This window comes from Calliopsis andreniformis, chromosome 12 (assembly GCF_051401765.1).
Source record: "Calliopsis andreniformis isolate RMS-2024a chromosome 12, iyCalAndr_principal, whole genome shotgun sequence".
Lineage (NCBI taxonomy): Eukaryota > Metazoa > Arthropoda > Insecta > Hymenoptera > Andrenidae > Calliopsis > Calliopsis andreniformis.
The window spans coordinates 2517542-2533068 of NC_135073.1; the positions used below are offsets into that span (position 1 = coordinate 2517542).

At 28.1% G+C, this 15527-nt stretch overlaps 3 protein-coding genes across 4 annotated transcripts; 1 reads left to right on the forward strand and 2 right to left on the reverse strand.

The window, feature by feature from the left end:
* Positions 1-717: 717 nt before the first annotated feature.
* Rho-4 (rhomboid-4) lies at positions 718-10731 on the reverse strand. Of its 2 annotated transcripts, XR_013003004.1 has the most exons (6): positions 10345-10731; positions 4026-4104; positions 3682-3870; positions 3281-3600; positions 1991-3201; positions 718-1774 (listed from the first exon to the last, which is right to left on the reverse strand). XR_013003004.1 is itself a non-coding variant. In XM_076389500.1 (5 exons), the coding sequence occupies exons 1-5, from the start codon at positions 10377-10379 to the stop codon at positions 2691-2693; spliced, it is 1134 nt and encodes a 377-aa protein (XP_076245615.1). In that variant the 5' UTR covers positions 10380-10731; the 3' UTR covers positions 718-2690. The 2 variants fall into 2 exon arrangements, 1 of the variants encoding a protein (XP_076245615.1); XM_076389500.1 differs by having other exon boundaries at positions 718-3201.
* Mks1 (Meckel syndrome, type 1) lies at positions 8898-12532 on the forward strand. Its single transcript, XM_076389499.1, has 4 exons — positions 8898-9011; positions 9225-9918; positions 11520-11878; positions 12034-12532. The coding sequence occupies exons 1-4, from the start codon at positions 8935-8937 to the stop codon at positions 12434-12436; spliced, it is 1533 nt and encodes a 510-aa protein (XP_076245614.1). The 5' UTR covers positions 8898-8934; the 3' UTR covers positions 12437-12532.
* Positions 12533-13741: 1209 nt separating this feature from the next.
* On the reverse strand, positions 13742-15259 carry Emc7 (ER membrane protein complex subunit 7). Its single transcript, XM_076388830.1, has 4 exons — positions 15025-15259; positions 14430-14688; positions 14275-14349; positions 13742-14185 (listed from the first exon to the last, which is right to left on the reverse strand). Exons 1-4 carry the CDS (start codon positions 15231-15233, stop codon positions 14057-14059), a joined length of 672 nt encoding a protein of 223 aa, XP_076244945.1. The 5' UTR covers positions 15234-15259; the 3' UTR covers positions 13742-14056.
* Between the last annotated feature and the right edge of the window lie 268 nt (positions 15260-15527).

A 15527-nucleotide genomic window follows, 5' to 3' on the forward strand; every position in this document is an offset into this window, starting at 1 on the left:
AATAGAACCCAGATCAAGAATTCATCGCATTCGGATATTTGTAGATTCACCAGATAACAAAATACCGGTTTTTACTTCATACAAAACTTCTTAATTTTCATACCAACTTATAATAAAAAATCGAGATTTAAAACAGACTGATTGTTAAAGCTTAAACTGCGTTTAGTTTAAAAGCCATGATGTTTGAAAAATTTTGTTTGTGTGTAAACAAGGATTGCTAAGAGGAAAGGATCCTGTGAAAAAACATTTAATAAATATGTATGTATTGACAATATTATTGATCACATAAAGGGATGAAAATATTGATACTTAATCTTATCAATTCAATTTTGTGTCAACTAATTTTATTAATATTGATTTTTAAATGAATATTTGATAAATAATTCTTTAAGTTAATATTTTAGATATTAAAAAGCAGCGCTGATAGAAATTAAAATTGTTTTAATATTGATAGTAAAGATAAAAGATCTTTATATTTATGCTTGAAATTGTCACTTTTAGAGTAAATGCCATTTTGAATTTTTTCGAGATTCAAAAATAGTCAATTAACGTACTTATAAGGATAAAAAATAAAACACTTGTGAAAATACAGGTCACTGTCTTAAAGCAATGAATTGATTCGTTTCATGAGTACAGTTCATCTTTGCCATCAAAACAGAAAACAAAGCAAATCCTTTCAGAATTAGGGAAAATAAAAAATTTAAGAATTTGTGAAAATTGAAAATTGATATATTTTAAGGTCACTTGTAACTTCTTTACATGTAATGTTTTCAGGAATAAATTTAAAGAGTAGCAAAGCTAGCATTGTATATACTAAAACCTAGATTTCTTACAAGTAATACAAGTAATACACATTTCGATTTATAAATATATAACTTAAATTACCTTGGACGAATAGTTACATGTTACATAAATTCTAAATTCTTACATACATCACTGAATTCTCGTATTACTTTTAAACTCGTAAAGTATACTCTTGATTATCTGGGAGCAAATTTATTAATAAACCTTCTGAGAAATAATACAAAACTTTTGAACTCACAAATAAAATAAAATGCAATAAGTTTAACTTCTTAACAGTATGTTAGATAAGTAATTATTGTATAACTGGCAGTGACTTTAATTAGTGATTCTATTGTGCAGCCGTTAAATATTTTTCTGTAATTTCTTAACACACATGTATATCAGTGTATACCAGTAACATACTAGAATTTAATTAATAAATTTGCGAATGAGCTAAAAAGTCAAGCGTATAATCGGAAAATTGTTTCTCATCGCACCAGATGATCAAAAGTTTATATCGTGTTTGTTCCTTATTACATATATTATGCAATTGCAATATTCTATTATGTGGAACAGTATTTTATTGTCACGATTACAAGTATAAATTTAAATATTTAATAGAACATCAGAAAATAAGTAAGACTTGATAAATACATGACTAATACAAATCATTTCAGAGGTTCTTGGTTTATTTTATAAAAGTCTATTCATAAATTAAATTTCCATTTAAATAATAACAGAATACCTTCCACACACTAAAATCATATTGAAAAAAAATCCTGCAATTATATATTATTTAAACCGAAATCAAAGTTTATATTAATTTTATAATTAATTCTTGTCCAACATCATCTTTGTTCAAAAGCTCATAATATAATAGATTTATTTTTAGAATTTGAGAGATTCCTCTGATTGTAATTTCTCACTTCACTTTTACTTTCATCTGTTTTTAAAATTCTATTTGAACATATGTTTTTATTTTATTACAATCCTAAAATATTGTAAAGCTTACGGTTAATTAGAAAAATATTATATTTCTTTGTTACGAATTTTCTAATTTTGGATATTGTGATTTTTTTGCTTTGTAATGTATCAATAATTTTTCAATCAGGTACACAACACAGTGAATTATAAATAAACGATTACAGTGAATTGTAATAACTTATTACATAAAAATAAATTCAATAATACTTTACATACAACTTACCAGTGAAAGTTGTATATTGCAAACTTATATATTATTTTGGACTTTTATATTCCTATTCAAGTAACAAAATGTCACTATCTTATATTGTTATTTTCATTTTATAGCTATTGAGATAGTGTAGTAATAGCACCTTTATAAATAAGATGTACAAAAGCGAGGCCTCTGTTCATTTAAAATAGTTTTGAAAGTTTATCACTGCTATAAATTAGTTCCTCAAACATTTACAATCGTTTTATAAAAAATATGATTTCACTTATAATTTGAGACCTTTTTGTTCGTTACTTTTGTATAATTATTCTACAAAAATAATTATCGTATAATAATGCTTTAAAAAATTGTTAAGAAAATTCAGCTGCAATGTAATTAAATGTACTAATATTTTGTAATTAACAATAAAGATGATCATGTTATAAAATTCTCTAAAATTTTATAACAGTCATTTTTGTGCTTCTCAAAGATATTGTATATCACAGTATGTAATATATTAATATCTGTCTCAAGTAAACTCATGATATGCAAGAGTTATATACATATTTAGTAACGTTTTCAGTATGTAAAGTATAGTTAAAATAACGAGTCAGATTTGTATTGAAAATTTCTCTGTCTTACCCTCATTTGTTTATTGGCAAGATTGTAAACTGGACCTCTAGGTATAAAAGGCAATGTCAGAAAATAAATATACATGAAAATTCGACGATAACTATTTGTAATACGAGGTATATAAGATATTCCACAAAATAGCTGCTGTCATAAGACCTGTATAAGTAATAATGCTGGCCCACCACACAGCTTTCTCCCATGTCTTTACTTCGAGATTACGAAGCACGTTTATGCCTACGAGTAGGCCTGCAATGGCACCAGCAAAGTGGGCAACATACCCAACTTGATCATTAGTCTCTAATACATAACGATTATATATTGCTTGACCAACGTCAACAGAAGTTACCACAAGAAATACTAACAATTGTAAAACAGCAAATTCCATTTGCGACCAGTTCATTAATATAGTTGCTACGTGAGCAGTAATTAGTGCATACACTCCACCTGATGCACCTGCAAGATATACAGTAGGGTCTGACACAGATGTACCAAGCGATCCTGCTACCACACCTGCTATATATATGATTAATACTCGCCACCATTTGTGCACCATTTCTAATGGGATACCCAACATTATTTGCACAAGCAGATTTACCACCAAATGAAATACTCTGTTTAAAATGATGTTCTTAATTCAATTACTATACAATTAGTATATTTAATGAAGAAAAATGAAAATGAAAAACTTACCCCACATGTACAAACATGTATGTCAAATATCTCCATGCTTCATATCTCTTGTGTGGGTTATAAATAAATAATGTAGCTGCTGGTCCTTCCACTGATAGCGACTTGTGTGCTATCACATCGTACAAAAACAATGTAATCTCTAGTACTGATATAATTACCATTGCTAGTGCTGGAGGTTTACAAGTGTATTCTTCTTCATATCGACCATCAGGAAAATCAGCAGATCTTGGATGCAAAGTAGTTGGCCTTTGCGGCACCATAGAATGTACATATCGTTGTACAAGATGGCCAAAGACACCTTGCATATCTTTCCTATGAATCTGGAGAAAATCAATATCTCAAACTGTTTACTTAGAATTTGGATTTCGAAGAGAATATTTAAGTGAGTAAAATAAATATACCATAGCAATGAATTCTGGGTAGTCTAAATATCCTGATTCGTCTAAATCTGCTTTGTGCATAATCATATGCACAACTCTAGTTGGAATATCATTGGAATAACTAGAACTATGAATCATAGCTTTCAATTCTTGATATGTGATCCTTCCATCGCCATCAAGATCATACTTTTGAAATATGGCTTTCCAATGCTGAAAATACAAAATTCATCATTGTTTTAAGAAAATATAAGCTAAATCTTTCATTATATTTTTAATATAGAATATAATATGGTAATTTAAAACTCTAAATACTAATAAAGGTTATAAAATGTCAAAATATAAATACAAAAACAAAAGTTGCTTACAGAATTATTATATTGTAAGGGTATTGTTACCCCCGATTCGCCTTCCTGATTATTCGACATTCTAATCAATTTAAAGCCTCTGTAAAACACAAAAATAACAGAAATTAATTAAACCCATAATATTTAACTCAATGTAAACAATTTTCTCCATCATTTACAAATGAAACTTACTAAATTCAGTTTGCATCTAACTCAACTAAGAAATTGATCAAGCAAAAAGTACTTAACTACACAAAACTTAACAATTATAGAATACATTATGCATTATCCTTGAACATAATAAATGAGAATAAGAATGCAAGTGAAAATTTACTATATAAATCAGTAAACCAGTCATAAAACAAGAAAACGCGTTACTCGCATGTAGTGTGGAACAGTTCTTATTTATAATAGTATTACTCATTCAATAATATATTTTCTATTTTATCTTATCGGGTCGATATAGCTCTCAGGAAATCGATACACAAAAATTATGGCAAGTTGTCGAGAAATACCCATAACTTGTACATTCATTTATCGATACTACTTACGCGTGTATATAAACTGAAATAAACTAATAGTATCTTTCATTCTATTAACGCGATGAAAATGCTATTATAATTACCATTACTGTAATTAACAATAAGATACAAACGGTTTGTATCAGATGTAACGGGGTATAATACGTTCGAAGGAACTACACGCCTGTAAGATGCCAGCGTCGCAACAGGTGAACTCGAACAGCTCAAGCGACGAACGGATAGAGAAAGTGTGTACTGCTAAGATGTGACAGAATGTTACAATTATACCTGTTATCATTTGTCGGCTCCTGATTCTTTACTAACGCCAATTAATCATTTCTATGAGAAATAAAGCGAGATACATGATTTTTCGACAAAATAATTATCTAATTTTTTCTTAATTAAACATGTGTGTATGTGTAGTAATAAATCTAACGTGTAAATGAATATTTATTGTAACGAATAAAAAGAACGAGTGCCGAAATCTGATTATCAACATCATTTATGATATCCGGTATTTCATTTTAATGACTCATTGAACTTTCTCAGTGAATCATAAACTACACGTTGGTGTAATACTGTGTGGGTGTTAAACACCTGTAATCTTCCGGTATTGAATCACACTTGTATTTAAAGTTATCTAAGGTATCTTGTCATCAGTTTCAGACGAATTGGTGTACAGTTACATTATACAGTTAAGAAATAAGTAAATGTGCCGAAAAGAGACGTTAATATGCTTAAAAATATTGTACATCATTGATATAATGAAGAAGTTCGCATACTATTACCGAAACTGACAATGAGTTTACGTTCGAAAATAGGTAATATATGTAACGTATGTACATATATTAAACTAACGTATAAAATTCACAGTTTTTTGTAACAAAATAATTCTTGCATTTACTAATTCTTACTCAAATGACTAAAATTAATAATTTAATATACTTCACTAATTTCATTTTCTAATGAATTGATTTAATCTATTAAGGTCCAAAATTATATAAACACAACATTTCATTCGCTACTTTTTTTTTTAGTGAAGTTACGTTTTTAAATTCTGTTTCTTTATGTTACTGTTGTGAAATAGAATCCCAAAGATTGGCTTAACATTTATGTATTTCATTATTATTTCTCTTTTCTGATTTAGATACTACAGCGTTTTAAAAATTGAAAAAATTTAAGTATTCGTAATACTAGATTACACGAGTTTTTCATCGACATGATTCACGTGTTGTTTAACAATAATTTTGATAGTAAGAATTTATAGGTAGGATTTTAAATACGACAGTTGTAATTATAATAAAACTTCGTAAAAACATAAAAAGACACTATGATGGAATGAGTTCAGTCCTTACATAAAATTTTTACATATTTTTCAATATAACTGTTACACCTCAATAAACCATTGAAAATTGTAAATTATTTTCGTCAAATAATTGTCTCAACCTATTCTAGAGAAGATGCTATATTTAACATAACAAAAAAATTAATTTGTTTATAAGGTTGCACTATAAAAATTCCTATTCAGCGCTGTTATAGAGTATAAAAAACTGAACAATTCTTGTATTTACAGTTTTGTTACATAAACAGTTAATACGACATTAAACTTTAAATAAAAGAAGTCATATTAAAAAGTAATAAAAGACTGTAAAAAGTAAAATGCTTAAATTTTATCCACCCAGACTGTTTTCTTACCGCCGAAGAAATTATTTCATAATAATTCTAATATGTTTTACATTCTCACAAAGTTTAATTAAATGCAGAATAGTTGACTTTAAAACCTTTCCTGATTACAGTAATATTGCTAATAAATTCCGTAAATACGTGTGTATATTGTACATACACAACTAAAAAACATCTTATTTAATTTTTAATAAATAAAATATTAAACGTGTGATGAATTTCGGAAGAATGAAAAATATTGAAATTTCATATCATATTTTACTAAATTAATAGTACAAAACATGTGTCAATCTATCTAGTACTGAACAACCAATAAAAAACAATTTACAAAAAATAAAAAATAAACAATATACAAAGTTAATGTGTAAAGTACTTTACAATAATTTATAGTTACTAATAACCAAGAAGTTGATATGATTTTAAAACACGAAGCAAAAACAAAAATATTATATACGAATCTTTTTAATTTTTAGAACTTACAGTGCATTATGGAAACTTATGGAAACTGTACGTAGTATAAAGACAAGTAAATGGAAACTGTAATTAGGAAGCTAATAAAAGCTTTTGTTATGAAGCAATGATGTTGTATAATACAACAATCCGACGTCATCTAATTATTAACCATAGTCACATATTGTAGTCGCAAGTGTACAAGTTTCTATATTTCCATGTTTTGTATCATCGTTGTATACAAATACAGTCTGTAAAATCGACAAATAACATAAACAAATCTTAATTCCTTATATTATTGTTAATTCATTAAACTATATTTGCGATATTACGATGCAGATTAGAATAACATTAAAATTTAAAATAGAAGTAATAACGTAAACAATAATGTAGTCAAACATTTATTATGACATACATAAATCATTACACTAACTATATAAATAGATTTTGTTTATACTTGGCACGTGTAGACGAATAATTTACGCGTGAAATAATAAACACGGTTTCATCGCTCAATTTATATTGTTCAATGTCATCTTTTAATGATTTATTGGATTACTGTATCAGTATCAGAAAGGAAGAAATGTTATATGTAATCGTCATAGTTTATTTTTTGTTTAAATCAAAATTGCTATGTCACTGATTCTGGAATGACGTGTAAAAATATAACCTCGGAATAAGTACTAAGTGACCTTTGAATACCCTTGAGCAAAGTGTGTACAAAAGATTGTATGTGTTAGTTGTACGTAATATTTCAAATAGAATATTTTAGAATATGTTTATATCCATGTAACAGTATTTCGCGAACGCAAATTTTTAAAGTTGAGGGCTGTACGAAGTAGCTTCTTTACTCATCATTAATTTCTACATTCTACTATTAATTAAAATACTGTATATACATAATTTATTAAAAATATCGATTTTACTAAAAATATCGAATTTAAAATAGGAGAAAGTCAGACCAAAAAAATCATTTTAAAATTCTAGACAATTAAAAACAATATGTACATTCCCGGTTTGAAAAAAAGATTTTATGTAATATACGTATGTATTTATGTATATGCAGTTAAAGGTTGCGAAGTCAGCTTTATAATGCGCACAAGAGTTCCGTCTTTAAAAAACTGACTCAACAAGAATACAGGAACTTCTCATAGCCACGTTTTATTTCTAACTGAAAAACAACTCTGCGCAACTGGTTTCGCAGTTCATGTGTTCAGATAGCTACACAACGGAACAGTTTAAATATGAGGAAATTCCTTGTGTATCGCTGGTTACCAAGCAACAAAAGAATCGATACACATTGTGGTTTGTACTATACGACCTACCAATAGTTCACTTCAAATATTTCGAGTACTCGAGTCAGCGTGAAATAGTCAGAGCTGGAGAAAGTAGGTATTTGAAATAGGTAATTATGAGTATCTATTCTTATTTCTTTTACTGATTAAAGGACATCGTGTGTGCTATATTTAGTGAAATAGTAGTTATTTAAATAATAAGTGATATTTAAATACATACCTACATATTCGAATTGTAGCTGGTACAAATATTATTTTGGGATAAGTATTTTATTCAAAATTAAGAAAATAGTGCTTAAAATAAATTATTGATTTTTTATTTTATTTGAATGCAATACATGGGAATAACTACTGAAATGCAGTAATTTGTACAATTTATTTATTTGTTCTACTTTTTTATTAAAACATATTAATCGAATGTAGTATCGTTCATTGAATTTACACGAAACGATATTAAGACAGTAGCTATTTAAATGTATTTTCGTTGCCTCAGTTGGAAGGCGAAAGGAAATCTAAGCGCTTCATTAAAGTATGTCCACAAATGTGAGAACTATTCAATGGCGACATGGACATGTAGCAAGAGTAAAATAAAAAATAAATTTAAATCCAGATATTGATTGGAGGTTTTATTATAGTAATTTTTTTTACTGTAAATTTACTTAAAATACAGAGTTCAAAAGTATAATATTTAGTATTAACTGTATCTAAGGAAAAAGGTATAGAATGCTTCATGACTAATACGAAATAGAAGATACTCATCATGAATATTTAGACCATTAGTTGAAACATAAAAGACATTTTATTTATGTATAATTCAAATATAAATAGTAGGTACTATTTGCTCGAAATATAGACACTAATTGTCTACAAGCATGTGTATTTAATTTTCGCCATTTTCATTATATACACCTATTTCAAATTTTCCCCAGCTCTGCAACAAATATCTCGTGTCAAATTATCTTATTTCTTCATTCATAAAAAATGACAGATAAGATACGTAGCAAAAAAATCGGCGCAAGTTATAGAGTCAGAGAACCCATAACGAACTTCAAGCTAAGGTAACATTTCAATGCATTACGTAGCTACGATAAAAATCTAGTCAATCTGCTAATGGGTACCAAAGACTTCATAAAAATCTGTATTCCTATATCATCCACGATTATTTTTCCGTTCCGCAGTAGAATATCGTCGAAATTAGATCTCAGCCATCTGGTCGAGATTGTTTTCACCCCCTAAATTGCGTTTACCTTCCGGTTTGTTTGTTATTCTAGAGTCAAAATCGTACAGCAAAAACCTCTGCTCGCGGAGTTACTGGGCAACGAAGACGATACCAGAGACTCGAATTTTCTCGAGGAGGAGGAACATATTTTTAGCTGGCAAGAAAAGGTGTTTAGTCCATTCGAGGCAAATTTCTACGATGACGAGAATAATTGCCAGTCCGAGCATCAAAAGGCATATCACCGACGCATTAAAGAGAAAGACATCAAGGGTTCCCAGTTGTACACCTACGTTCAAAATGATTCCTACTATCTAGATAACGAATTGTTGACGAAACCATACAAATCGAAATTGGCGATAAAAAATGAAACAGCGTTGCCGGCCTTGCAGAATCGCAAACCTTTCCCCGAAAGGTATAATAAAACGGTTGTGGATGAGAAACCCACCGAAACGAGAATTCGAACCAATCATTACCTCTACATGGAACGATCTACGATGTGTGTCATGGTTGATTTATCACGACGAGATAAAATCTCGACCGATTCTAATGGGGATTCCGAAACGGTGCTCTGCACCATAACGTACGACGAGTTCCGCAAAATTTTATTCGTCGATCCTGACTTCACGAGTGGTTGCTGTTACACCGTTACGAATTCCAACGATGTTGAATTTAATTATTGGATCGAGCATGCTTCCGAGAAACAGTCGTCATTGGAATTGCAACAGCAACAAGAGGAGTTACGACGTGTGAGTATATGAAAATATGCGTCTGCATGTTTGCGGATTGGCCCTTACATCCATTGTTTGCATCAGTTTTAGTTTCTTTGAATTCGAATTTCTATAAATCTGGTGCACATTTAAGGATGCATGTTTTTTTTTTTTAATTAGTAACAGATAAAGTTATTTGTTTAAAATCATGGGTAAAATTTAATTACATTGAGCGGCTGGGATTGGAAACAACCCTTTTGAAATTAGATGCGACGTTTTAGTTGCAATAGAGCGCATGCGATTGATGGTGATAGACATCTATGGTGAACAGTTTTACCAGATACGATTTGGGATACGATAGTTTCGGCAGGAATGAATTTAAATAATTTTATGAGAAACTTATTGACTATACTACACACTGCCTTTTCTCTATTAAAGTTTTGTAACAAAATTTTAAATACATACCCTACGTAGGAGATATTGGAGATTTGTCTCATCATTTTGTGTGGATAAAATATATTGCTTGGGTTTAGTAGAACTTTGTCAACACCAATAATAATTTTGTTTTTATTTCAACTATTCCACTGAATTAATAATCAATTGCTTTATCTTGCATTTTGTCGAAGCACATCCGAAAAACATACGTGTTTCCATATTTGAACGTTTATTGGTTAACATTTTATTATGCACGAAAGAAGTTTAGAAAAATATTAATTATTTCAAAATTTCGTCACAAATAATTTAACCAAGTTATCCATTACCATCAGCTACGGTTAGCTATGGTACGGTCGTAAAGACCGACTGGCCTATCGAGACGGTGAATGGCAACTTTAACATTTTCTTCCACTTCTGCAACGTCGATCTTTATATACGTACATACATACAAGTACATTGATATATACATTTATACATGCATACTATTTACACTTGTATCGTAGAGTTAATCCGATAATCCTAAAATATATGAAAGCAATTATCAAGTAATTTCCATACTGTTATATTTAAAAATCATTTTTCTTATAAACATTTTGGATTAGAATTGTTGTTTATTATATCACTATAGAATATCGTTAATCAGTTATTATTTTTATATTTTTTCATTAAATTTGAGTACTATTTAATGACATTGCCAATCAATAATATTAAATTTAGATAATTATTTAATTTGAAAAATTGAAATTTATGAAATTTGATATTGAAAATAACATAGTACAAAAAATTACAGCAAAAATTTTGTATTATTTTAGAAAATTTAATTGTATGTATGTACATATTTTATACATGTTCTGCAATGGTCATGTGTTTTTGCTAGATGAAAGTATATTATCTCTAAATAATTGTAGTACCTTAATTCTTTCACTTATTTATTTCAATTTGTTTTATATGATAGTAGTAATTTAACTATAAAATGATGCTTTTACTGATTAATCACAATTATTTATTTTTTACAGTACATTTATATGCTTTGTCTGTTATGCAAATAAATTTTAATTTGAAAAGTTAGTTGAATACATAGATTCTTGCTAAGTTTTTAATTCCTATTGCATGATTGTAATATAATATTTTAATAATTAACAAATTTTGTATGTACAAATAATAGATGTAATAATAATATTTTGTTTTTAATAATTGTGATACAGGAAATCAGAGAAAATCTCTTATACAAAGAAGCAGAAATTTCTCATGGGTTACAGTTACCACCACCAAATACATGCAGAATATTTCTAAAATTTGATATTCTGTCAGCTCATAATTTCAGTTTTGATGGACTTTGCATTTTGTATTACATTGATTTGCCAGAACATTGGAATACTGATCAGAATGATAGCTTATTTGGTAGAACTCAAAGATGTAATTTAAAAAATCAGTCAGCATATTTTAGTTATGCTGCAGAGGTATTATTAAATTTTGAGTTAACTGATATGTTTAATGGGAGAAAAACTTCACAATCTGGGCCTCGACTCTTACTTACTGTTATATCCCTTGATAGTTGGTTCAGGTAATTATTTTTAATTATAAAATAAACTTCATATTTTTACATATAAATATATGATTAAATGTAATACGTCAAATTTTTGTATAGTATAATAATAATATAGAAGATATTTTAAATATGAAGTAAAAAAAGATCAAAGATATTCTAAATTATTTTAGATATCGTACAGAAGGTTACGCAGCTATACCTATACCCACAATACCTGGTTCATATAAATTAAATGTTCCAACATGGCGAGCAACAGGAAGCATTATTAATTCTCTTAGAAGATTTTTTACAGGTGGTACTTATGAGTTAGAAAACATAACTTACTGTGGTATTCCTTCAGGACATGAAGGTAAAACATTAAACAAGTCCCAACTAAAAGTTACACCAACTGGTTATGTAAAATTAAATATGAATATTATTCATCAAGTTCATGATTCTATTAAACATGGTGATCAATTGGAATACTTTGAAAAATTAAGTACAGACAAACTTATGACAAATATAAAAAACATTTTTGAGCAATTTAAAGCAGCTAGAGAGCGTATGAGACAAGTTAGAAATTTGAACATTTAATTATTTATATTTAATAATCAATTGAAACTAGAAATCGATTTTATTTAAATTAAGAATATATATATTTTTACATAATAATAATAGTAGTGTAATGCATATGGTGCTCTGATCATATAATTTCTTCCTAAAGTCTGCATGTTTTTCACCACATTAAAAAGCATTATAGGTATTATTATACTTTTATTTATTATGTAATTATGTTAACATTTCAATGCTTGCTTCTATGACTTATCAAACATTTTTGTTCTAATTTTTGACCCATATGGAGAGTGATTTTGACGTTAGAGAATTCAAAGAGAGTATCGCTGCCTAAGCACTGCAACGATTATTTACATGATAATCTGTCGCTAGATGTTCACCTTGCATAAAAGGTCAATAGTGTATCTTCGGCAGCTCGATGAGGATTACTGCAACAAAGATGACTGTATTCATATAATAAAATGAATTGAAAACGTAAATACCAAAATGTGAATGTCGGGAAAATAAAAATAAATTGCTACGATGTTTGGGCGGTGGCACTACCTTTGCATATGATTACAACGATACAAACTTTAGTTCATATAAAAAAATGATCTGTGATATGTAATGATAAGAGTGTATTATAAGTATTATATTTATGTATTTATGAATTTTGAATCACATATAAATACATTAATATTTATATTTTTTCAAACTGTTAATATTACTATATCTTTTTCAAACCATTGAATTTTATTACTAACTTTTTAGTAAGATAACAATGCCAGACTTTTATTAAATAAATATTAACAATAATTGTAAGGTAACCGAACTTTCTAATACGTATTCCGGAGTCTTCCATGAATGCCAAACGGTGATTTGGCGTTCTTCGGTAGTGGTGATGATTGGAGCTTTTTTGGGACAATCCCGGTAAAATCTCACAAAAAGGCTCAGTGTATGACGAATTTTATGTCATGGACTGAATATAAATACTTTTGTAATCGTAGCAAATTAGAATATTATTCTAAAAATATATTGAAATAATACTACACATATCAGTCATTTATTTTGAAAATAGCATAAGTCACTTTTATGTTATTTTGAGATATTCAGTATTATACAGTTTAAAAATATTTTTGCTTACAATAGAGAAATTTAATTTATATTTGTTATCTGGAGTAACTTGTATTTTTCTCAGTAGTAATAATTTTGCATAGATGTTAATGAATTGCCATTTTTTGTTACTGTAAAATGATTTATACCACTTTTAAAGTAATTGGCTTATAAATGTATATTCGACTGCGTGATAGGTAAAATTTTTAAAAACATATAAAAAGTCTATTCACGTTATTTAAACCGTATTTTATTATTTTGTTTAGATAAAATTTACTATTTTACAATAGTATTCTATAAAACAGTTTTTATCACATAACTTGCAATTAGTTATGTGAATATACCTTTAATATGTATTACATTTTATTATATATTTATAAATAACATTTTGAGTAATTTACTGTTATTTGTTTCAATTCTTCAAATGTAACAAGGCTGCAGGAAAATAGAAGAAACGTGAAGAGGTATTTGATGTTTTTTGTCTAAAGTGTAGTTTAGAATGAAAAGACTAGAGTGAAGGTGAAAATGTGTTTCCTAGAGACATTTCAATCATTGTCTCTTTTTTGCAGCTTTTACTGCTTTTGTTTTTTGTTTCTCTCCTCCAGATAAAAACGATGTTATGATTTCTGACATTTCTGGCATACTATAATTAGTCAGATTATTTAACTGTTCCATTTCCTATAAATATATAAAGAAACAAACAAATGTTAAAAACACGTTTGGCATACTAAATTTACATAATCATAACGTTAAAATTATTTACCAACCTTTCGAGTATCAGGATCATTTATGATTTTAGGTATAATCATAAGTAGTAATAAAGGTAATACCATCATCAAAACCTATGGAAAAATTAGAAAGTAATAAATATACTGTGTTTTTTTCTCTAAATATTTATAAAATATTAAAATAGTTTTTATACCATTGAATTAAATAAGAAATCTGTTATTTTCCATTGCTCTCTGACTTGGAAATAACGATATGGACTAAGAGGCCTCATTTTTAATGGATATGGAACCTGTATCACTTGTGATGTTTGTATTAAATTTAATTTTCTTGCTCTAAATTTTCCTTTTGAGTTGATCTCTACTCTCACAGGTTCGTAAACACAATTTGGATTTACAACTTCAATTACGTATGATCCAGACGGTACATTTGAAATTATAAATGTTCCATCCTCTCTGAAAAATTATGAATAAGGTAAGGCATAAAATCAGAAATATCTATAATTATTAAAAAATAGAGCCAAAACTTTAGTAGACAGTTTTAGATAATAAATTTCAGTAAATAATAAAGGTTAATAGATATTCATCTTACAGGCAGTTATTCTAAGAAATTTGTTATAAATATCGAAGTACTATATATTAGCAAAAGCAAAATTTAAAAAAAAATCTAACCTATATTATACCTAAAACCCAATTTTTATAAATTATCTTTTTATATATCTGAAACTTTACAATAATATTGATTATTCATTATCCAGAGCAAGCAGTCGAGTTTCACAATTTGTAATTTACCTTAAGAAACCATAATGTTCTCCACCGTTAGCCATGACGTGTGTCATGAGTTGCCATCCATTCGAACCTCCATTTTCCCATGGGAAAACTTTTCCTTCGATAACGTATAAATCTGTTGATATGTCCTCGTCATTTTCGGCAGTTACATATCTATCTGACACGCTGACAATAATAAAAAGTAGAAGAATGCCACTTTTGTACACAGTCATATTGGATGTGCTTTTCAATACGTAAGAAGTTTGGTGAATGTTTAAAACGTTGACAGTATAGCAAACTATAGGATAAAGTTCAACTTTCAATAAACAATTTTATAATGGACGAATTATAAATGTACATGAACTGTTTATTATAATTTTTCTAATACGTTCGCAACGTAAAGATTATAAATATATTTGTAGAATTATTTAAAACGAATAAATATATTTTTATATTTTCATAGTAGGTGAAGTTTGAAACTGTATTTTGTCTCGTTCATATTGGTAGAACTGAGAATCATTAAATAA